The sequence below is a fragment of the Neodiprion pinetum genome, chromosome 3 (genome assembly GCF_021155775.2).
Source record: "Neodiprion pinetum isolate iyNeoPine1 chromosome 3, iyNeoPine1.2, whole genome shotgun sequence".
NCBI lineage: Eukaryota > Metazoa > Arthropoda > Insecta > Hymenoptera > Diprionidae > Neodiprion > Neodiprion pinetum.
The window spans coordinates 6613956-6637573 of NC_060234.1; the positions used below are offsets into that span (position 1 = coordinate 6613956).

General features: G+C 37.6%; 2 protein-coding genes and 1 long non-coding RNA gene across 9 annotated transcripts in view; 1 reads left to right on the forward strand and 2 right to left on the reverse strand.

The window, feature by feature from the left end:
- LOC124214942 (uncharacterized) overlaps positions 1-16793 on the reverse strand; it is a 159708-nt gene extending 142915 nt beyond the window's left edge. For 4 of the 5 annotated variants that reach the window (XR_011176565.1, XR_011176564.1, XR_011176563.1 and 1 more), the window contains exon 1: positions 16499-16793. This is a non-coding gene — a long non-coding RNA (uncharacterized lncRNA). The remainder of the gene's footprint in view (positions 1-16498) is intronic. The other variant, XR_011176562.1, reaches the window with a different exon arrangement.
- On the forward strand, positions 7072-12279 carry LOC124214938 (cytochrome P450 4C1-like). Of its 2 annotated transcripts, XM_069134159.1 has the most exons (8): positions 7085-9784; positions 9877-9983; positions 10824-10914; positions 10994-11179; positions 11240-11309; positions 11380-11506; positions 11632-11695; positions 12123-12279. In XM_069134159.1, the coding sequence occupies exons 1-8, from the start codon at positions 9613-9615 to the stop codon at positions 12218-12220; spliced, it is 915 nt and encodes a 304-aa protein (XP_068990260.1). In that variant the 5' UTR covers positions 7085-9612; the 3' UTR covers positions 12221-12279. The 2 variants fall into 2 exon arrangements, with proteins under 2 accessions (XP_068990259.1, XP_068990260.1); XM_069134158.1 differs by having other exon boundaries at positions 7072-9784; positions 9877-10060; positions 10824-11179.
- Positions 16794-17442: 649 nt separating the features above from the next.
- On the reverse strand, positions 17443-20196 carry LOC124214940 (uncharacterized). 2 transcript variants are annotated; one of them, XM_046617727.2, is made up of 3 exons: positions 19943-20196; positions 19082-19421; positions 17443-17727 (listed from the first exon to the last, which is right to left on the reverse strand). In XM_046617727.2, exons 1-3 carry the CDS (start codon positions 19977-19979, stop codon positions 17697-17699), a joined length of 408 nt encoding a protein of 135 aa, XP_046473683.1. In that variant the 5' UTR covers positions 19980-20196; the 3' UTR covers positions 17443-17696. The 2 variants fall into 2 exon arrangements, with proteins under 2 accessions (XP_046473683.1, XP_046473684.1); XM_046617728.2 differs by having other exon boundaries at positions 19176-19421; positions 19943-20168.
- Between the last annotated feature and the right edge of the window lie 3422 nt (positions 20197-23618).

Consider the following 23618-nt stretch of genomic DNA (forward strand, 5'->3'; position numbering starts at 1 on the left):
TAGTCCAAGGATACGTAAAGATCAGTCTAGCCGAATATACTGCAAAAATAAACCTAAATTCAAATAAAATTATATTTCGATCTGGAACAACATGTGACTTCAGCAACGGTAATTGCGTAGACAATGAAGGAGGAAACACGTTTTGGGAAACCCTGCCAAAGGATTCCTGTTAACTAGACCGATACGACGTCTTATACGAAGGCAGAGCCATAAAAATCAGAAACATCGATGAAACCTATGACGAAGTATGTACAGTTACCACTCAAGACATAACCTTCGCCTTTTCGAAGAAAGGACGTCGACAATTATGCGGGTACGAGTTGATTCGAACCGAACATCCGAAACTACTCATCATCGAAGACCGACTAAAAACGCGTTCACTCACAAAATATATGTCACTTGGCAGTCAAACTCGGAAGATGTAAATAAATTTTATTCTACATCAGTTAATGCCATGGGACAAATCAAAGTCACTTTCTCGATTACGATAGTTTATATCGAAGTATCACGTGTAGCATTCAACTTAACCCTTAATTGGCACCGTGGGTCCAGTGGACCCGAGCGATTTTTCGAGCTCGATTTAATTGTACTAAATTTTGAAAAATGAACCAAGTGTCGACATCTACCGTTAATTGACATCACTAACTGTAACTTAAGTCGGTTAGTACAGCGTGGCAAGCGTCAGTGTGAGTTCAGCAGTCGCTCAAAGTTGACCTCTCGAAAATCCCGGGTCCAGCAGACCCAGTGTGCCATTAACGCGTGAAAAACGGTTTTTTACAAAAATTTTTTTATACTGTATTTCAGTTTTTTTCATCAATCTATAAGGTAAGTGTATCATATTTGATGAAATAATTTTTTTTTTGATGTTATGACTTACATTTTTTTCATATAGATGCCGTACAATTTACGGCAACGTTTCTTGCGAGACGAATTAGTAGAAACACAGTATGACGAAGATAATATTGGTGGTGAAAACAGTGAAACTGAAAGTTGTGATGGTTCTGATTACGAGCATGAAGGAGATACTGATTCTACGGATGCAGAAGAAGAAGATGAACTCGAGGAGGAATTAGAAAATGCACCTCCAACAAAGCAAATGCGTTTGAGAGAAGAAGAGGAAGATGCGCTCGATTCTACACCTCTTGCTGAAAGATTACAAAATCGCCAACGCAAATCTCGTGGAAGACCACAATCGAAATTGTACGGAAAAGGAGGAAGAGGCAAAGAAAAGTTTGTGTGGAGTCTGAATCAACCGACGCGTCAGTCTGGTAAGTTTTTGGAGTAAAATATTGCGGAGTAAGCGTGCGCGTCTCACCGTACAAACGTATCATATACAGACTGTATGTACATATACATACACTATATATATATGTAGTAGGATGACGCAATATATGATGTAGGATGATGCAATCGTCAGTATGACCAGCAGACCAGTTAAACCGACCTCTAATCCCGGAAGACCGGATAGGAACAGAGAGCGGATGCGCGCCTTCAATGAGGCAAAAGCGCAAGGTAACTGGGCGAAAGAGGACGAAGTGGAAATGAGATATGAACAAGAAGCCACTAAGCCTCAAAATGAAGGACGGATTCTTAGGCAAAAGAACCGGACTCAACAATGGAGAGAACGGAAGGGAAAGGGAACACCCGCCCCTCCAAAGAAGTTAGAAGATCCCATTCCTAACTTTTCTGCTAAAGAAGAAACCGCTGAAGTTTCTTCACCTCTATACTCAGTTGGACCGATCCAAGGTCTAACCCCAGTTCGCCAGAGCTACGCTCAGAACATGGATTTCTCCACTTTTCCTCTTCTAGTGGAAAGAACATATCGTGATATGTTAACAGTTGATGAGAGAATACCTCGGAAACTGCCCTACTCAATGTTCTTGCACCACTGCACGGTGGCTCTTAACCTACAGTTAATGGTTATATTACAAGAGCAGAACAGAGAGGGAGCTGCTCGTATCGAAGGTGAAGCAGCCACCTATTTGGACACAATCACTCTACCAGGACCCATCTCGGAATATCTTTCGATGATTGGAAAAACATCCACTCAGGCTGGGGACGAAGTTATGCTTAACATTCCCCTCGCCGCCAGACCTCGGGTATCAGATCGACCGGGTGAAAGCGGTTCATTTGGTCCAATTGATGAGAGATCTCACAATGTTTATGAATGTTACATCTCTCCTCGCGTAACCAGGAATCGCATAGAAGCAACGCTCAGGGGAGAAGAGGATTGGCTTCCCCTGATTGAAGATTTGTTACCACCCGACTCTATACCTACGCCCAACTTTCTCGGCTTTGGGCCGATAGACACACTAAATGCAGAGGGCAGATCCGCGTTAGTGGGAATCAGATTCCCAGACGACGGCTTTAACATGCATCATGTATATGTATATATATATACATATACAAGTACTGTATACTTCATATATAGTAGTAGTCTTTTTTTGCGCTCTCCAAAATCATACATTTCAAAATTGTATAGCAACTTTTATTCATGTAAATAAATTAAATAGTAAAGTTTTTTATTTTCTTCTTTTCAGATCGATTGAGCACTAACGCACCTGACTATACACCTGGCCCTACTGGTGATGCTGCTAACTTACAATCCATGCATGAATTTTGGAGTGCATTATTTTCTGACGAAATAATTGATATCATAGTTGAATGTACTAATGATAAAATATTGAAAGTCTGTTCTGATCTTGTTACTGGCAATGTACGTTTACAAAGTTATCATCGTTCGACGGATGCAGTAGAAATCAAAGCTCTCTTTACCATTTTGTATCATTCAGGGATGTGGAAAACTCATCGAGTAAATGCAGATAAACTTTGGAGTTATGGAAATGGAGTAACATTTTATCGATGCGTAATGCCTTTCAAGCGATTTAATTTTTTAACATCATGCTTGCGTTTTGATTTGAAAGAAGAAAGAAATCAAGAAGATAGATTAGCTCCAATACGAAAAATCTGGGATATTTTTATAAGTAACTGTACAAAAAATTATCATGCAAGTAACATGTGCACAGTTGATGAGCAACTTCACGGTTTTCGCGGACGCTGTAAGCATCGCGTGTACATGAAATCAAAACCGGATAAGTATGGCCTGATGTTGAAAACGCTCAACGATGCAAAAACTTCATACTTGGTAAAATTAACTGTATTATTTTTTCACGATTGTATGTAATAATATTTGTTCAAAATACTAACAATTAACAATTAAAATTTGTTTCAGATCTATGCTATTCCTTATTTAGGAAAAACTCATGGTGTTTCTAACGCAGAGTCAGTGCCGGAATATTTTTTCCGTGAAGTGACCACTCCAATACATGGAACTAATCGCACTGTGACGTGTGATAATTGGTTTACTACTATTCCTTTGATGATTAGAATGTTAAGAGATCCATATGATCTAACTATCACTGGCACCGTTCGAAAAAATAAGAACGAGATTCCGCTTGAAATGAAAGTAGCCAGCAAAGATTTTCCTGATAGTAAATTTTGTTACACGGATGATATGACTTTGGTGTGTTACACTCCAAAAAAAAATAAAATTGTGTTGCTGTTGTCTACGTTTATGCGGTCGAATGAGATTACTGGAAACAAACCAAATATTGTTCGACACTAAAACGCAACAAAAGGTGGCACTGACACCTACGATCAGCTATGTCATTCCTTTACTGTTGCAAGGCGCAACTGCAACTATTCGGAAGGACGTTCGCGTTGCAATTTCTGCAATGTTGAATGATGGTATCGATCTTGACTTGAATGATACTCAACTTGTTTTATTAGAAAAAGAGAAGATGCGGTTTCTGCTCAGAAAAAAAAGATCGCAAAACTAGCCTCGCTTGTGCCGTTTGCCATGTGGCCATGTGCAACGATCACCGATCGCCTTTGTGCCGCAAATGTAAATTTGATGAATGAATTTCGTGCCTAACTTTTTGTTAAGTTCAATTTTATATATTCATAAGTTACTTTGTGTGTATTTTTTTATAAATAATTGAATAAAATTAAATAAATTAGCTTCAAACATTGGAAATTGTGTACTTAATAAATACCTAAAAAAATCGATATTCAATGTTCCAAATAAATACCTTTTTTTAAAGTTCGGCTACAATACTAATTTTTTTCTTAAAGCCTAGTATCTCAAGAGTATTACCCTAAATTTTTAGCTCTTAATATTAAAATTTACATGACTTATGAATTTTTAAATGAAAAAACCCATTTTTTTCTTTTTTTTTTCAAGATTTTTTTTAACATATTTAAAAGTAGTTAATCGTTACAAAACCAATGACATCTTAAAAAGGATATCAAAAACTAGTACAGAGAAAATTTTCAAGTAAAAATATCAAATACAGGCTGAGGAATGTACGTTTAAACACGCTCGGGTCCAGCAGACCCACTGTGCCAATTACGTTCGAGCGCGGAAGAGTGCCAATTAAGGGTTAAAAATCTATATCCGCTTCCCCCACCGATGTAAAGGTATATATCATATAACATTTTTTTCTTCTTATCATCTAAGCTTTGCAACCCAATAGATCTTTACGACGCTCGAGTAAATCCCCATTTAGCATCGTGGGCTCCCCTACTATAATACCTTATCTCGGGATATTACAAAAACTACACGGGGTAGTTGCTAAGTTGCTATGTGATTTTGTAAATCCCGGTGGAATTTACCTTCTAGCCGGACGATAAGGAAAATGTAAAAATATAGTTCCGTTGCGAAATGAGGATAACGGTGACCGTATCGCTCCGTATCAATCGTAGTGGTACCGCCCATCTACTCGTATTTAAAAATAAATTAAAAAACATGCGAATATTGGTGTATCGAGAAAATGAATGAATTCACAGATATAACTTTATTCGCACAATGACCGTTTGTCTATTTACATATACGATTGATCATAGATGCGAATTTTTACACTCGGTTTACATTTTTAGGAACTCGAGACATCTAATCTGCATCAGTTTTCAATCACTTGAGTTGTTTTTATGCAAAAAAACTAATAAGGATGAGCCGAGGTAATGGTATTTCTCGAGAGGTATTTCTACATCATTCTTTTGGTTTTAATTTTAGATCTCGTTAGTCATACAAAATGCTTTGCTTACATCAAGTTTATAAGTGTTACAAAACCTATATATGAAAACATTAGGATTTTCCTCTATAAAACGTAGATAAACATTGCGTGGTTCATAATTTAGTTATGTCGACACTGATATAGCCTGTAAATTTAAACGTTGATGGAGCGAGCCCGTCGACTGTAAGAGATATTTACGATACAGACGCATATAAATATAGACATCCTGCTTGCTCGGTGAACAGTCATAACGAATCACGACGCCGAGGAAGAAAGTTGTTGTGTATAGTTGTGCAAAAATGTCAATAATTTCAAGCAGTGAAAATGAAGTGGTGGAGACTCAAGATATCGCAGCGCCACCACCGCCACTGCCTTCCACGTCGAAACAAATTCATCTATCCTTGGAAATAATTTTCAAAATAGGGAAGTCCCTGGAGTTACCGGATTATCGGAACTTTTTACAGGCACTTTGGCCGAAAAACGACGTGAACCACATTGATCCGCACAGGTTGTGGAAGCTGACAACTCACCAGTTCACGACTACGTTTTTCAACGGGAAGAAACTACGAGTAGAGTACAACCTGGATCCCTGGAGGAAAGAAGATGAACAGATCCTCATCAACGTGAATGATATGTTACCGCTGTTCCATGGACTTCTCCCTCCAGGCGTCAGTGAATTCACATCGATATCAAACTTGGTCAACTTCGCCAGAACAACTGTTCACCCGGAGACATGTTCGGATTACCGATACGCCTCGTGTAGACGTCATCTCGAAAACGATGCGGACCTGATGATGGATGGACCATTTGTAAAGCCCGAAGTGGGCGATTGCGACATCGGTCATTTCCACCATTACTGTTCAGATCACCTTGCAGATTGGTTAGAGTTTTTCCTGGGTACTTCGATTGTGCTTCGCGAAACAGGAAAATTTCGCGATGAAAAAACTGCTCGATATTTTTCAATCATACCACTGTACATAAGTTGTGTTCACGGGGCAAACGTACAGGATTGTGGATTTTGTGGATTGTGGATGTGCTTCAGTAGTTGATGTGTTGAATTACGGGTGTAACATGTAAATGCTGGTTGCAGATTAACGCCGTGCTTGTAGCGCACATAATGTAGCAATAATATCGACAGTATGTGCCATAGATGTTTATATTTTCTGTGTTTTTGTACCCAGAAGTATTAAGGGAGCTTTCCAGTGTGAAATTTTCAAAAAATCGATTTTTTTTTTTTGCTTTATCGAATAATATACACTCTTCCGAATATTCCCTGAAATTTTCATGCCGAAATTCAGATTATTCCGGTTACTGTACAGCATTTCTTGGAAGAAGGCAACGGAGCGCTACAGCTGCCGCGTCGGCCGTCTGCCCGTGCGACCGTTATTTCCAGCTCATACCAAAATACCGCAGCCATGATGTATTGGCTGAAAACAAAGTACTGTGGACCGGTGCCTTGTAGCCGATGGAAACCCAACCCAGACACCGCTTTAAAATCACCTGTGGCTACAGACCCGGCGAAACTAGATCGGGCGCTCACCGCAAGGAAAGGGCTAGACGTCTTGGAACAAGTAGTCGAAGAAATCAAGAGAATTAACTGCAATATTAAGGAAGACGAAGCATAAAATAAGAACCTCCCATCTCACAAAACACTGACGAAATATAACATCATCAAAATGTCCTAACCTCCTCCACAACCACACATCCTCACCAGAGCAAAAGACAATTCTATCGAACACCCTATACGAGTTGATTCGAACCGAACATCCGAAACTACTCATCATCGAAGAACCGACTAAAAACGCGTTCACTCGCAAAAAACCCATAGCAATCAGCAACTTGGACATTTTCACTTATGTAAACTCAAAATTCGTATATGTTGAAAAACATACAGTCAGTGTTACATGAGCGTACGGACTATAACGTCGAAATGGAGCATTGAAGGTAGGCGATGGATACATTTTAGTACTCAAGGAATAAAGGTATATCATGCGATGTCTCTCAATTTTAGGCCGTGAACGTTAATTTTTTCGGAATATAAGAACGACCGAATGATTCAAAAGTGCGCACCGAGTCGCCCGTATCACATAATCAGTTTTCATAGCGTCGATCCAATTGTAACAAGCCTGCCTGCTCTTGTTCACATGCAGGCATTTAAAACTAACTTATCCTCACGTCATACATGCGGCGGGTTCGTTACTCCAGTAGAGAAACTTCCACGACCCCACCGAAGCTATACAGTGTTGTGGGAATGCAAGTTCTTAGGAACATACTCGTTCCCGGTTTGTCTAGTCTCTCTCGTTTCAAGAGTGATACAGAATGAAGTTCATAGCGTGAACGTCACGTTACCACTGGGGCGTTCTTAAAATTTTATGACATGCATAGCGGGACATGACTACGGCGAATACGGCTAGACCACACGGCATAGAAGCTATGCGCATATGACGTCCATACTAGACGTCTACACGTCAAGAAACGTCTGGGCGGCTGTTTCGACGCTGCATGTTAAAAAAAAAGCCGTATGAGTTTAGTGTCACCACGTTTTTGTATTGTATCATTGACTTCTTGCAAAATGCCGAAATGCGCGTCGTCCGCACGTGAATAAGAATGCAAATGCAAGGTCAAAAATATGCGCATAATGTAAAACATATTGCGTCAATCCGACAATGATGCTGACATTGTGCGATAACGTATAGCGACGATAACATTAACATTCATTTTAACTCAAACGCGTTCTCATATTTAATTTGAACATCTAACGAGTGGGACACGCTCACTGTTGCGCACCGTCTTCGTAGAAGCCAAAGTTCACTATCTCGTATCATCTGAACACCGATTGATAAGTGTCATGACCATGAATATGGAAACTGATAGTGTTGCGATTGACTCGTACCTTGTTAACGCATGGAACTACAGAACGTATTTGACCGTCGCCCTGTTCGCTAGTTTTTTGCGCGTGTTACAAAGTCCGTATTTCCTCCTAATTACAATGAATTCGAAAAAGAATAACGTGGCGTCAAAACGCGGCGGCATCATTGAAGAGAGGACTGGATCAGAACTACCAGTCACAGCCAATTGCTTTTCCGTTGGATACGGTCCTCTACATGGGCAAGTTCATGGACTTCCAAGACTATAAAAGGTTTATTCTGTCTCTGTTCCGGTCCGGTTAGTTGATAGTTCCCACAATTTTTTCTGAGGGGGGGGGGGCGATCGTGATCGAGTACAACTTCGACCCTTCAAGACTAAGAGAATATCAGGTACTGATGAACGTCAATTATTTGTCGCCTATTTTTGGCGGAATCGTATCTCCAACCATGAAAGAATTCGCAACGGTTTCTTAAAAACCATGTTACGAGATCTTCGCACTACAAAGAGCTATAATATTATTATACGTTATTATATATCACTATCATATTAACACCATAATTAACTAACACGATTATATCCAATCATTATGTAACACTCGACAATGCCATTTGTGCATTCGTAGCTGAGAGCTATACTATAAGCAACTTACGCTATACCATATAGCCTGGAGTATAGAAGACTGTAAAACCATAGATAAATGTATAACCAATATGATGTAAAGATAGCACTGCTGCAATAATCCATAAAACCAGAGACTGCAAAACCTTCAAAACCGTGAATACTAATTATCCAGCATGAATTATACTCTCCTCCGTAACGCCGCATTGTAGGCAACACGCGCAACGTTTTGAAGGCAATGCAGATCTCCAATGTGGAGCCATACAGAGCTTCATCTAGAGAACACATTAGGAAACTTACCGACGAAACGATTGAAGGTAAATCAACTCGCAATAAACTCAAAGATGCATACGTGGCAACACCCAATAACAGGCAACCAACAAACATTAAAATTTATTATGAATTATATGTATACATGCTACTTAGCATTGCGTGGCTTACGAGTTCAATTGCTTGATGATCGATGGTATGATGCATAACAATTACGAATGCAGTAATGTTGTACACTATGATGGCAACTGTGTGGATTGATATAGATGTAAGAACTTATGGTAAGAGTTATTATATACTTATGGTACCCGTTATTACCGGCTGGGACGTAACGATACGAAGAAAAAGGTCGAATTTACTTGGTGGGTGAGAGTAGGAATACTACATGACCTCCATGCAGGTTAATTTATTCTGATAGTCCCAAGGTTTCCTTATACGACTGACAGCCATCCAAAATCACATGAAAACAGCATATGTGAAGAAATGTATGATTCTTGCTGAATCTGCGGAACGCTCGCTAAATCTCTCGGTACGGACCGAAAAGTTAGCGAATAAGCTTCTTGATCGTGACACGTTAGCAATATTCGAATGATAAAAGCAGCCGGTAATTACGAGAAGATAATTATTGAAAGATCCATTAGTGGTCCGCGTGGATGTCGGTGAACATTTAGTAAGCGCTGTTCGGAAATTGAGTTCCGAGTTGCTACTTATGACAGTGATTCAGTGTTGAAGATCGCAGAACTTGTGGATATAATTAACGGAAGTTGCATATACTTACGAAATGTTTAGTGAAACCCATTTCGTAGTTGGTGCTACTTTCTTAAGTGGATTAATTCTCCTGGTGATATATCATCTTAGGCGACTGCGCCTGTACAAAAAGGCTTCAAAATTCTGCGGTCCGCCAACGTTGCCGTTTGTGGGAAACGCTTGTCAATTCTTCGGAAATACCGAAGGTGAAATTTCGTGTGCTCAGATTCTCTCTCTTGGAAAAAAACCACTGATTCAGCTTCGTCCATAACCCTCCTTTTACTTTTTGCTGTCTCAGATATCTTCAACAAGTGCATCGAACTGTCGCGTGTGTATCCTTCACCTTATCGCTTCTGGCTCGGACCTCAGTCGTTGATTTTCCTATCCGGACCAGAGGAAGTCAAGGTTATAAGGTCTTCATTAAATATCTGGGCGATTGAGCACTACTACGCGATATATATGTTACATGGTCCACTCAATCTGTACGAAAAAAACCCTCTCTTAAATTATCGACTAAGATTTCCCAGGTACTTTCTTCGCCATCTTAAAAAAAGGGGAATTTAAAAATTATGTTTTAAGCGACAACTCGGCTCCCCGTCGTTAGACAAGAAATTTCGACCAAATATTTTTTGTTACTTTCTTTACGCTCTGTAATTTCGGTCACATACATTTTTTAATTATCATTGATCGTTGTTGAGATATCGAACGAAATAATGAGAAATCAAGAAATTGAAACTTGTTTTTCCATTTTTTCTCCTTTCTCGTGATACATATAAAAAAATACTCTCGGGATGTTGACAAGTGAACCTAAGATTTTTATGAAGGCACTTTTTTCATACGTCATCCAAGTTTGAAGCTACGTAGGCGCGAACAATCATAACATTGTTGAAATCAATTTATTGGATGAAGTGAAGAAATCATGTTTCGAAAAAATCTGAAAAAATTCAAAGTTCACAACAACGATCAAAGGTAAGTGAGAAATTGATAGTACCGAAATTGTAGAGCAGAAAGGAAGCAACAAAAAAGTATGCAGTCGAAATTTTCGTATCACAACGGGGAGCCGGGTTATTGCAAAAATCAAAATTTATCCTTTTTTGAAGGTGGCGGGGAAAGCACATAGAAAATATTGGTCGAAAATTTCAAGTCAAGTTATTCTAAGCCTCCTCTACGTAACATACAAAAATCAGCCTGTTCGGTTCATTTGCATTTTCAAATGTATGAAATGACTGGAGTAATATTTCACAGACGGTTTTACGGAGCGAGAAGGCGATCGAGAAGTCGAAACTATATGATTTTTTTCAACCTTGGTTGGGAAAAGGCTTGTTTACGGCACCCGGTGAGTTTTACATCTATTCACAATTCCTGTATTTTTTACCTTCGCATAATCGAGGCCAGTTGTCTGTTGTTTTTTTCAGAGAAAATATGGCGTGTACACCGGAAGCTGATCGGGCCGACGTTTAATCTAAAAATTCTGGAATCTTTTGTCGCTGTCTTCGCGGCCCAATCGAACGTGATGGTAAAGAAAATGGAGGCTGAACTAAACGGGGCGGAATTCCCTGTGTTCGATTACGTATCGAAGTGCACTCTGGATATAATTTGCGGTAGGTTTGGAGTTAGGGTGATATCCGATGAACGAAATTTTCATCTCTTCTTACTTTCAGAAACTACTATGGGCGTGAGTATGAGAGCTCAGATTAAAAATGATTGCAGCTACGTGGAAGCGGCAGAAAAGTGAGCAGCAAAATTTGAGGTGACGCCTATTGTTTCCAAAAATTTTGTATCGCTGTTACATTATTTTCAGGACATTCGCAATTGTCTATCAACGAATGTTCAAAGTTTGGTTGCACCCGTCAGCAATTTTCAATCGCACTCAGCTTGGAACGGAACAAAATAAACACATCAATACCATGCACAATTTTACCAACAATGTGAGTGAGCCAGTTATTGATGATGTGTTGAAGAAGTTTGCCACAAGTTTCTCAACTTACCGGACTTGAAAATTCGTCTAATTTTGATACACAAATTCACTAGCTCCTTTTATGATTTGCTTTAGGTGATTCAAAGAAAGAAGAAATCTTTGCTCAATAAGACTGCTGTCAGTGGGGAAGATAATGAGGGTAAGTTGGCATCGACTTTATTAACGGAATAATTTATTAATGCGTGGAGACTGAAATATGATCGGAAATTTAATTATGACGTAAATGCAGTGTATATATGTATACAATAACTTTCAAACGCGTTTTTCTCGAAACACGATTTTTCCAAATTGCTGCCATAATATCTCAAAAACTGGTTGATCGATTCTGCTCAAATTTATACAGCATGTTCAGCCCATATATAACTACAAGTTAATCTAAAATAATTGAGATTACTTCTTTAGTTTTCTTTTTACCAGCTTAATAGACCCCAAAAAAATGCGAGAAATTTAATTTTTTCTTCAAAAGCGTAAAAAATATATAATTTTTTGGAATTCTGATATCATTTTAGTTCCTCGTAGAGCCTGAAGTCTCACAATCAAAATGGCGTTCTGTTTTTTGATTTCAGATAAACAGAACGGCCGGAATCATGGCAGCAGTGGAGGACTTTTTTTTCCATATGTGTTTCTGTTGCACGGTGTATCTCCGGTTGTGTTTAATATATAAACTTCAAAAAATACACAAAGTTTGTTCAAATGTTAATAAAACTGACATGGAATTTAGAATTTTTTTACTTTAATGGTGTGTCCAAAAAAAAATCCCCAAAAAAGCATTTAAAAAAATAGCCTTAACACTAGACGACCCCCTTATAATATATACTTTGTAACGAACAGGATAGTAAGAATATTTAAGAAGTAAATAGGAACTAGAATTCAGCGCATCGTGACCCCGAAAATGCACAAGGCACTAACATACACCACGAAACACGGGTCACCACTAGCGCATACGCACTGCGATTACCACATTAGGCAATAGCTGCTAAAATCACGCCCACAGGGGGGAAGAAGCACGATAGCCGAGGGGCCAAGGGAGGCTTGCTGCCCCAACACCAAAGTCCACGCAGAATGGAAAATTACAAAGCAACGACACCGCACCTACACCACCGCACTAGCGCAGCGTTATACCATATGTAAAAGCTTGCAACATAGTAATAGCTAAAAAACTAAGATCACAGGCGTGCATACGGCGAAGATGTCGAGCCCTAATTATAATTCTTAGAAAAAGGGGAAGGTGCACAAAAGTTGACAAAATCTAAAGAAGGAGATCGTTCTGCGCAACGATCGATACCTATAAAAACGGCGACCGATCATCGGATCGTCCTCTTGGTTTCTACCACCAGATTCGTCATCTTGTTCCGGTACAATCTCGCGGTAAAATCCTTTTGCCTTTTGCATTTAAACTTTTCATACAACGTTACTCTGCCCAAAAGTCCAGCGAGCTTTCAGCTCCATTTTGTCATATTAATTTAAGATCTTACACTAAGTAACTACGTTTTTGTGACTTGAAATATTGAACTTATAAAATAAATCCAAGTTAATCAAAGTATCCAAATATATTAAAATCAGTCATTCCGTTAAATCCTCTCACCAATCTACGCTGCGAGTCATCATATCCAGATTATTCTCAAAAGGTAAGCCAGTTAATTAAATCTTTTATCCAATAATTACTCCTTCCTCGGTTTGTTCGATTAGAGCAACAGAATGCCCGTTGTCCGGTGTATTTCAATACTTTATCGGTAATTGGTGACCCGAACTACTGATGTGAGTCTAACTGTAGCTGTGCGAACGATTCCAGTGTCCAGCACCTGAAAATTTCCACCAGGTACCGTACCGACGTCACAAGTGGGGGAATTTATGCGACAGTGTTCTGCGCCCATCCGGCAACGCTGTATCCAACTAAATTCAACTCAACGGTTAGGTTTTGGAACGCACACCCCCTCCCCCCCACCTTTATCAGGCAATGTTTTGAATAGTAGTCTGTAATATAATATGAAGCATATTATCATTTGGATTCAATTTCAGGCGAGGACGCAAGTTCTTATGAGTTTCTTTTTCTCTTGTACCTGTTTAAACTTGAGAAAATATCAGCTCCCAAGGGTCAAATAAATACATTATTTCGCTCAATTGATGGTATAGATAAATAAGTAACGAGTCTTTAGTTATCGAGTCTTTAGAGAACACAAAACTATAAGTATTATTAGACAATTTTGGAAAAGACATACACAACCAGGGTCTAAAGATATTGAAGTAAAGATTTTCGATAATTAATAAAATTTTGGGAATTATATCTATCATAAAGCAATACAATGAGCTTGTATATTTTTGGAAACGCTATTGAACTGTATAAAAGAAAATTAACCAATCATGAAGCAATAATTCAATGAAGCGAGGAAAATAAGCATTGCTCAGTAAAATTGTTGAATAATTCAGATAAGAAATAGCACCGATTAAAGATATAGAAGGTAACAAGTACTAGAGATACTGAAACAAATTTGTACTATTCGCAGAGCAATATACTCCGCCGCATTGATGAGAGAAAGAATTCGACCAACAGACCAAGTCTTCGAAAAGCATTTGAGAGATTCATGATTATCTTATATCGAAAAATTTGAGTGCGAGTATAAACGATGAAAGTACCAGCCTGGAAATACGGCAATATTTGAGCCAGCCAATGATATCTACATTGTAGAATCCCTTTGTTCATTAGGAATCACTTGAGCATTCATTTCCGGCGCTGTCCATGATATTGTAATGATTCAAATATAACCGCGCAATGAAGACGGTACTATCGGATTAGGCTAGACTCAGGAAGTGGGGAACCTGGTCAAATTTGAGAAGGAGAAGATTAAGAGGCTTGGTCTACGTCTCTCCAGGAGGAAGGAAGTGCGGAGATGTTCCTCTCTGAAATAGTCGACTAACTGAGAATAAAGGAAATCTAAACTACGAGGACATACCTGTTCAATTAAAAATTAAACACTCCAAACCCAGGCCCACATTTAAAAAGAGACGATAAAACGAAGAACATTAAAAGTGATATCAGAAAGTATAGTGCCTCGACGAAAAACAGTGATTGACAATGATTTATAATTTCAACGATATCCAACGAATGAATGAATGGATGAATGAATGAATTTTAAACATAATGACGGCTCATGTGTGGTTATATTTATAAATAAATTAAAATTTGCACTCTACTCCTCATACTTTGTAAAAGATTTTTAATATTGATATAGCCTCATTTTTAATTTCCAAATAATCTTATAATATCGAAGCAATATGTGAATATTGTTGGGACTTCGGTGCCATCTGAGAGAATGTGTTCTCAGACTGGCCTAATTAAATCCGACAACCGTAACCGACTTTCAAGTGAGCATTTCAAAGAACTTCGAAAACTTCATTTTTCGAGCTCTCTGACCCGGAAAGAATGGGAAATAATCTGAAGATTTAGTTTGTAGCAATGTAATTGATTTTTATGATTATATATGTATGTCTTGTTATTTTCACCTTCCGTCAACATATCATAACGATGTGCTTTGATTTCATTAACAATTAACAATTTAGTATATAATGCAACGTCCCACACCTCGGTACCACAAATCGATACCTTCTAACGAAACCAGCTTATCTTAGCGTTTCCCTAGAAGCCACGCGTCATAAGCTGGTTTCGTTAAGGAGTATCGCAAAAACTTTAATTTCCTATTCATTCACCCCAGAATCCCATCATTTATCCATTTCGTCATTTAACTTCACGACAAGTATGATATTCAGTCGCATCTTAAATGCTCTGTTAATCCTTACCAGTTTTATCAATCAGAACGATTGATCTAACTATTCTAACTATATATATATATATATATACTTTCTGAATGAGTAAGCCAAAATAATATTAATAATGGCTTTAAATGAGAATGGTCGCGCTACTTTAAGGTTGGCGAAAATGATTTTCGAATCTGGTGATTATTCACCATTAATGGTTCTTTATGAAGAGCCTTCAACTAAGACCTTATTACAAGATTTTCTAATGAATAACTATGGTTTTGATCTTCAAGCTGAGTATCAAATGTTCTATAAAGAATAGAACAATATTTTACTAAATTATACATACGTATGAAACAATAAATGAATTATTTTCAATCTGCGTGACGATGATAAGATTACATATTAATAATTTTGTGATTTTCTTGAAGTAAATGCAGGAGCATCCGATTAAAGACTCGATCTGGCTCCCCAACTATTTTCAATGTGAAATTGTATAATTTTTAATATTGATTGGAAATATATTGATCAAATAACATGTGAACTGGGAATTTATCTAATATTATATAATATATGGAATATTAATCTAATTTGAAAAAAATTCCATTACGAAATAATCGATGTTTCGATCCGTTTTTCAAACATCGATGCACCTTAAACATCCATTATTTAAAAATCACTCGTCGTTAATTGCGGTTAACGATATCCTTAGTTAACGAATTTCATCTACAGAATCCGGCTAGAAGATGTCGGCGCTTTTGCTTACGCTCTGAATACAACACGAACACAGTAAAAAAAAAAAGACTCACCGTCGCCGAATAGATGCAAGGCTGCGAGCCGGCATTTTCTCAACATTATTAAAAACAAAAAGAACTGGAATAACATCAGTATCTCGATGTTATCCAAGGAGGCAGAGTCAGCTCTCTCTTTTAATACAAAACGAACGTCGTGGAATCGAAATACACTTTTCGTTTTGTTGAAAAATATCAAAGAATTAAATTTTCTACAACATCGCAATAAGCTTACTCATATAATCGGAAAATACAAAAGTATAATGAATTCAAATCGTCAAATCGAAAGGGAAACACGCGTGTCCTTCGAGTCGATTCACATAATTTACATGAATTTGAAGTACGTAATATCAACCGTCTTCAAATGGTCGTGCGAATCAAAATATTGTAAAACTTACCTCTGGAAGCAAAACTTGGGATACGGTTTGCATTACATACCACCTCGATGTATGGTTCTTGTTAACATTTTCTCAGCAAAGGTTAGTTGGACGACGCTCCATCACTCCACACTTTTTTTCCCGAACCAACAGATACCGGCCACTAACTACGTCCCGCACTTCACATTTCATGCACGATACTGCGAAGAAATTTCGCCGACGTTCTACCTCTACGACCAAAGTTCAAAATGGCCGTTCGGCGTTTGCCCTGTCGAAAGCAGTTGATAGAGAAGAGGAGAAATTCCGAGCTCCTCCTCTAGCGACGACCCGGAGTTCGACTGATGTACTTAGTCGACAAGAAGGGGGGGGGGGGCAGCACACTTACATTTGCTTACCCCAACTAATTTCTACTTGAATGTATCGTCATTTATCTTCTGCTGGTTTGCAGTTATCTACATGATCGTCTGAATTTCAGGTTCCGAGCAGTTTTAGTGCCTAATAGCAGGCAATTTAAGCAGATGTGTTCGCCTGAGCACAGGCAATCTGATACACACTGAGATGGCACCTGATGATATGCAACCCGCAAAAATTATTAATCTTTTTTTCAGCACAGTACGTACAAATTCGGTGGGGGTTAAAACTTGGAATGGTCATTGTTGCGAATGGGTGATATATCGAAAATTCAAATATGCGAAAATAAAATAACTAATGTTGAATTGTTCGAAATCTTGATTGTTGAAAGTGTCACTGATCAGTAGTTATTTTTCTCTTCCAAGTTTTGACCCCCACATATAAATTTTGACAAAATCATGTGCGGAAGGTTTAATTTTTCGATTGTAGCGTGTGCAAAATTTGGTAAATTTTGAAAATCTAATTTTGTAATAATCTTGTATTCGTTGAGCCTTTGAATCTCGTTTCATATAGATAATATATGATAATTTGATTGTTAGATGAATAAATGTAGATATCCAGTGATTATTGTTATATAACATTAGCTACTTAAAGGTTTCTCAATACAAAATTACATGTGTATATTTTATGGCACAGCAATGTGGAAAATCATCAGTAAATATTCTACTTAATAAAAAGTTAATAGCATGGTAACTCAGTAAAATAACAAAGAATCACAAGCACTCGTACACATTGAGAACAGAGACGTTATTTCATTGCGGCTTTTTGGTTGAAGGTTTGCGGGATGTTCACTTCTTATATGAGCTTCTCACAGCGTCCATTGAAGAGCAGATTTACTCCTGAAAATGGAAGGCAAAACATTATAAATCATTCATCGCAATGACATCATGCTGTCAGTGAAATAATACTCCCAAGATGACAATGTAGTAAATACCGGTTGAGGAGCAATTTGCACGCAATCAGAAAGCTGTGTAACTTATTTCGACCATTTAATCCAACTTAATTACGAGAATTACGTGAAACATTATATATCTTGTAATAGAAAAATATAAGATTTAAGCAACGTGAACATTAAGTATGGTCATTTTCAAAATCTGAAACGAAATCGTTTCAATTTGAAAATCATATTTCACATCACCTTCAAATATGCATCACAGTTTTCAACGATCATGGATAATTCTAATTGCCGCAGGATATTTTCGTGGATAAATTTGTTTACAATAATTGTGTATATATATTTTAGATGAAATCACGAGTATTGTTATTATTATTAGAATTGTAAAAATGCAGTCAACAAATATTTATGCTTTCCTGATTTTGAACACTAACATAATCGTTCGCATAAATTTCATTTCATTCCTAAAACATCGGAACACCTCGCTAACAATTCTTAGATAAGAGATAAAAATCATTCGGATCTATACGCGTCACTTTCGCGTCACAATTACCTATACAATAATAACTCGAACTGGACATTCCTCTTACAAACAATTCAAAACGTCGCCTCAAATGGCATAAATATTGACTAACAATCCTTATTCATTCGTTATACTTAAATACTTGCTATTTTCTGATAGAATGCAGATGTTACAATATTTCCACTGATTATGCGTAACGTACGAGGAAGTGTTTGATTAAATAACGAAAACGCAGAGTGAAATATGCAAAAATAAAAACAATGAATATTCAGTCTTTGAAAAGAGTGTCATGGTGCTCTCAAAAAAAAAAAAAAAGGAAAACCGGTTCATCCAGGCACTCAATTTTGTGCATCGACTTCACTTCCAACCACCTACACTTAAATCAAACAGCAAAAACCAGTTTTTGTCGTAACCGGTTCTGTGCGTAAATTATCAACGCGTGATAACATCTGCAGTTTAAAAAAACGACACTAATATTCATTGAGAAGTAAATATATATACTCTAATCGTTATCCAGATGAATTTAAAACTTACAGGTCAACCGAAATGAAATAATTCTCTCCAAGAGCCCGTAGCGAACAATTTTTGAATGGTTTTCGAATTCTGCTTAGGCTTCTAACCATATGCATAATACTCTTATCTCTTTCTTCGTTTTCTTATAAACTCGAAGAAAAGGAAAAAACAAAAAATTGCTTATACCGGTTCCACTCTTAACAGTGATTATTCATATTTCAACCTCGTATTTCCCTACGTGGTATAAGACATTAATACATACGAAGCTGTAAAGAAATCCATAATAGGAAACAAATCTCCTTTGAAACCTTCGAATATCTTCGTTGACAAAGCATGACCGCATATCTTATACTCACCTACGCCACAATTTTGAGCACATTTCAGTATTTCAAAATTATCGTAGGTGATTCGGTTATCACCACAGACTGGATTGTACTGCGGAGTAGTGACGCACGGACAGTTGGCAGGCATCCCGGAAGCCGGGGCTGCTGTCGATGGAGCGGAAGTTGACGTCCTCGAGGATGCGATCGCCACTGAACCATCTTGGTCTCTTTCCCACCAATTTTGCTGGGCTGATGCATCGTGGACGAAGCATGCCAAAACTGGAATTCATGTGAGGAAGAATTATGAGTCGTCGAATTTTCGTTCATGATTGTAGCATAAGACATACGACTGTCTATCGCATGAGAAGATTGTAGGTGGAAATGTCAAAGTACCGATTATGCGACAGATTCGGAATTTGGTCGTTTGCTGTTCCAACGAATGAGGAACTCATCCGCTGACGATGAGTTCAAGTTGACCCCCAAAAGCACATCGAGTGCAAAAATTTCGCGCCAAGCAGCTTCATTAAAGTGACAATCACCAACAAGAATCCTTCGTTCGTATTCAAGAGGACAAAAGTGATTACGTAACAAATGTATCTCATTCATCTCGAAAAACTGTTCAGATCCAGACTATCGTCTAGCCCATTATAACACTCGCTCAGTGGAGAAATTGGTAATCAACCGATGCAATTGAAATATGAAACGTGCGAAGAATTTCACGAGAAAATGGAAAAATGTGGTAAGGAAACGGAACAAAAAAATGTTTGAGCAGTTAAATGTACATTAGTAGCATCACTCACCGGCAACGATAACAAGAGATGTTACTGCTACTTTCATAATGGACAGTCTGACTATCTCTCTTCAGGAATGTGCCGAACAGACCAATAACGTAAACACTTAAGTGTTGCTGTTAGGCTTGATTACCGCCGTTGGTTGTCCCGTCTCTACCACTTTGTGATTGAAAGTCGACTGAGTCTGGCGAGGTCAACTCAAGTTTTATATACGCGGTGAATACACTGCCGTAGCCCCGGGATTCCTCGTCCAACGTGCTCACGGTCAATTATAACCATCTGTGGATTTCCGGATTATATGTTCACGTTCATAAGGTTGAACTTGGAAGCTGTGTAATAATTTCCAGTTATTAGCGTCTCTGGTGGGGACGAGCCGTTTACCTCTTTTCTTTTTACGCTCATCAAATTTCTTGTTCTTTCGAAACTCGGCAGTACGACAAACAAGGAAAACAAGCGTATGCAATGATAACCGAATACAGAATTTCCAGAAGTAATTATAACGAAACTGAGGAATGGTACACGGAAAAAAAGAGTGGTAATTATCAAACGGAGCGTATTTGTTAGTAGAATTTGCATAAATTACAGTAAATACTGCAAAATTCTTATTTCCACGTTTGAGTTCACTTTTAAGTTTCGAATCGCGGTGCAATTATATCACATCTGAGTTGAAATGTACATTAATTTCATTCCGTGTAAATACTTTAATTAGCATTCCCGAATCATTCTTCGATGCGTTCATCTTCGACCGAGACGGTTAAAAAATTATCCAATCAACGACTGCATGCTAAATTTGAATTGCAAAATACGATCTTCCATTTTCTCAAAATTTTTAGGTCGGAGTCTACGCAAGTTCAAATCGTGTCTTCTGGCGATTCCAATCGCTGAATATTCCCAATAGCTATAAATTACTACTCGGCTTGCACTGAGAGAAATTTTTAGTTCCGGCTACCGTTCAGTCCTTCACCATTTTCATTTTTTACCGCAATCGCAAAATACAGTTCTAGGAAGAAAATGAAAATTAGTTTTGTAGTGTGTAGTGCAGTGACGTAGGCAGGTTTGGGGATTTACAGAAAGTTATGTGCTTCCGGCACGTAAGGAAAACAAGGGTGTAACAAATACGTTACACGTAGGAAGAATCAGCTGGACTTCCCACTTTCCAGACGTTCGTCGGTCGCTCATCGCGACCGCAGAAATAATTTATCCGAACAATTGACGTCTGGTGAAATTCTCGATGCGCACATGTAAAAACCGTATTGGTAATAGTTAAATGTGAGCAGCTGTGATGATAATTTTCAAAGAAAATTTACGAGGAAAACTGACTTACCTCGAATATTTCAAACCATTTCGCTGAAAATTCCTCATTCGCTAGGCAGTGTTTTTCACACGCAAACATGTACGAAAATATTCAAAGCCCAAGGTCGTAAAATATTGGACCAATTTTTATGATAGATTGAATTGTTATTTGTGCTGTGAAAGTGTCATCTTAGGCATCGTCAGCTGCGTAGTTATTAGAATCAAGAGTATTCTTTACACTGTTTACGGTCACTTGCTGAACTTAAATTAATTCCACCTGCTTTCCGCAAACTTTAATTGCACCATAAGAGTCAATTTGAAGGATAATTCATACGAGAAATATTTCGAGTAATGTACATTGTGAATAAAAAAAGGTAAACGGAATATTTTCCTGCAACGAAATCAACGAAGAAATGTTGCATTATACGAACTGCGATTGGTTTAGAATACAATTTCGGAACAACTTAAAACGAGCTCGTAACGTAAAAGGCGTCGCTAAATGAACACTAATGGCAAAAGTTCACATGAAAGTATTTGACTGCTCATATATTCATTTCTGTGAATAAATCGCACGGAGCGACGTTACGCAGGGTAAAATTGTTGAATAAGAAATTACATCCACAACGATTCACACTCGAAGCTCGAACGAAGATAAATACCAGCCATCGTTCAAGCTGCAAGACAAAACAGTTCATGGGTTCAATTACCGTTAAAACTAATGCAGGATGACGAATAACCGGACTCATAATAAAACCATTTAACTTGTGTGCATATTTGGTGTGGTAAAAAAAAATCGTCACTTTGGTACTGAATAGAAATTTGACGCGTGTTTAAAAATGTCAAGGCATCGTAGAATTGCCGAAGGTTTTTCGGATCAAGTAGTCGGGAACGAGCGTATGAATAGTGGCTTGGCTGTTGACTTATTCTCTGCACAACCATGCGGTAATTAGCCTCATTTATTGAAATATAAAACGGTGCGAGGATTGCAAATGTCTAAATTAACTTTGTCGAGTCAAACTGTTAGACCGCAAAGTTAGACGCGTGCTTATACAAAAGTGATACTTATTTCGCCTCGTTGATTCTTGCTACAGCAATATTCGTACAGATCGAGTTCAAGGTTCGCATTTAAGGTATGTGCATATCCCACTTTGTTCGTACCAACTGATTTCGCACAGTGTTTTTGAGTCCCGGAACATTCGAGGTCAACTGAATTCCAACGAGATTGGATTACGGTAACAATCGTCAAAGAACCAGCCTGACTCGAGTTCAAGGTTCCGATAAACGAAGTGAAATTTATTTTTACAATCGTCTTGAATTAATTATATTTCTGGTGAAATTTCCTGTATAGAGAAAAGAAATGGAAATGTGAAAAATTATGAAACAGAATTTACTCGTTCGTTCACTCTTCAAACATTCGACTAATTTTTCGTGTCAATTGTTGTTGGAAATTCAGATTTTTGTACCGTAAAATTTTTCATTATGTGAGGAAACTTGCAATTGGTTATTTATTCAACATTTTATATCGAAATTTCATAAATTGTGATGGTAATAATATTAGATTGATAACATTTTTTTAATATTTTGTACGACTAATATTGTACATAAATGAAGGGACAATACGATTATAAAGGCGAATCTTATGAAGCAGCTTCCGTCTTCAGTGGAAAGAGGAATTTCTAGTTGTACGGTTTTATATATCGTACAATGTTAAACTATTTTAATTTTTTTTTATCGTAACAAAAAAATATACTGGGTACGAAATAAAAATGATTTTCACAACTTTGACCAAAACAAATACTACGTGATGTTATTCCTTTTGTCGTAGTCACTTGTACTGTATTTTTTTTTCTTCTAAGTAACAATAAGAAGTTTGTTTTGAGACCTTATAAAACTAAAAGCATTGTAGTAAATTAACAAAAGGATATAAGGTTACAATAACTAGAAATTGTAGTGCTTAAAACTATAATTACGTACTGAATGGTTACTTGTATTAAATTTTGTCGTGAAATAATGCATTTTACTAAAACTATCCAGTAATTCTACACCTTGGAGACGGTTTAAAATCAATCACACATATTTTCAGGAGTTTTTTTTTTTTTTTTTTTAAGAAAATAAAAGTACTCAGAGCGATTTGAGTTTAAGGGCTGTATTACTTAAAGTTTCAAGAAAGTTTTAGAATTTTTTTATTTAAATTGATAACAAAATGGCGGCACGACGAATATAATTAGCCAACGACCACGTCTTTAATACGGTGGCGCAGATTCCTCGGTCAATTTTTAACTTATCGACTTGAAATTTGGACCTAATCTTCAAAACTTGTTTATCGATTCGACCTCGTGGCTAAATTTTTGAATTTCTATCCCATAAGTTTTTTGTCAATGTTACAAACTAG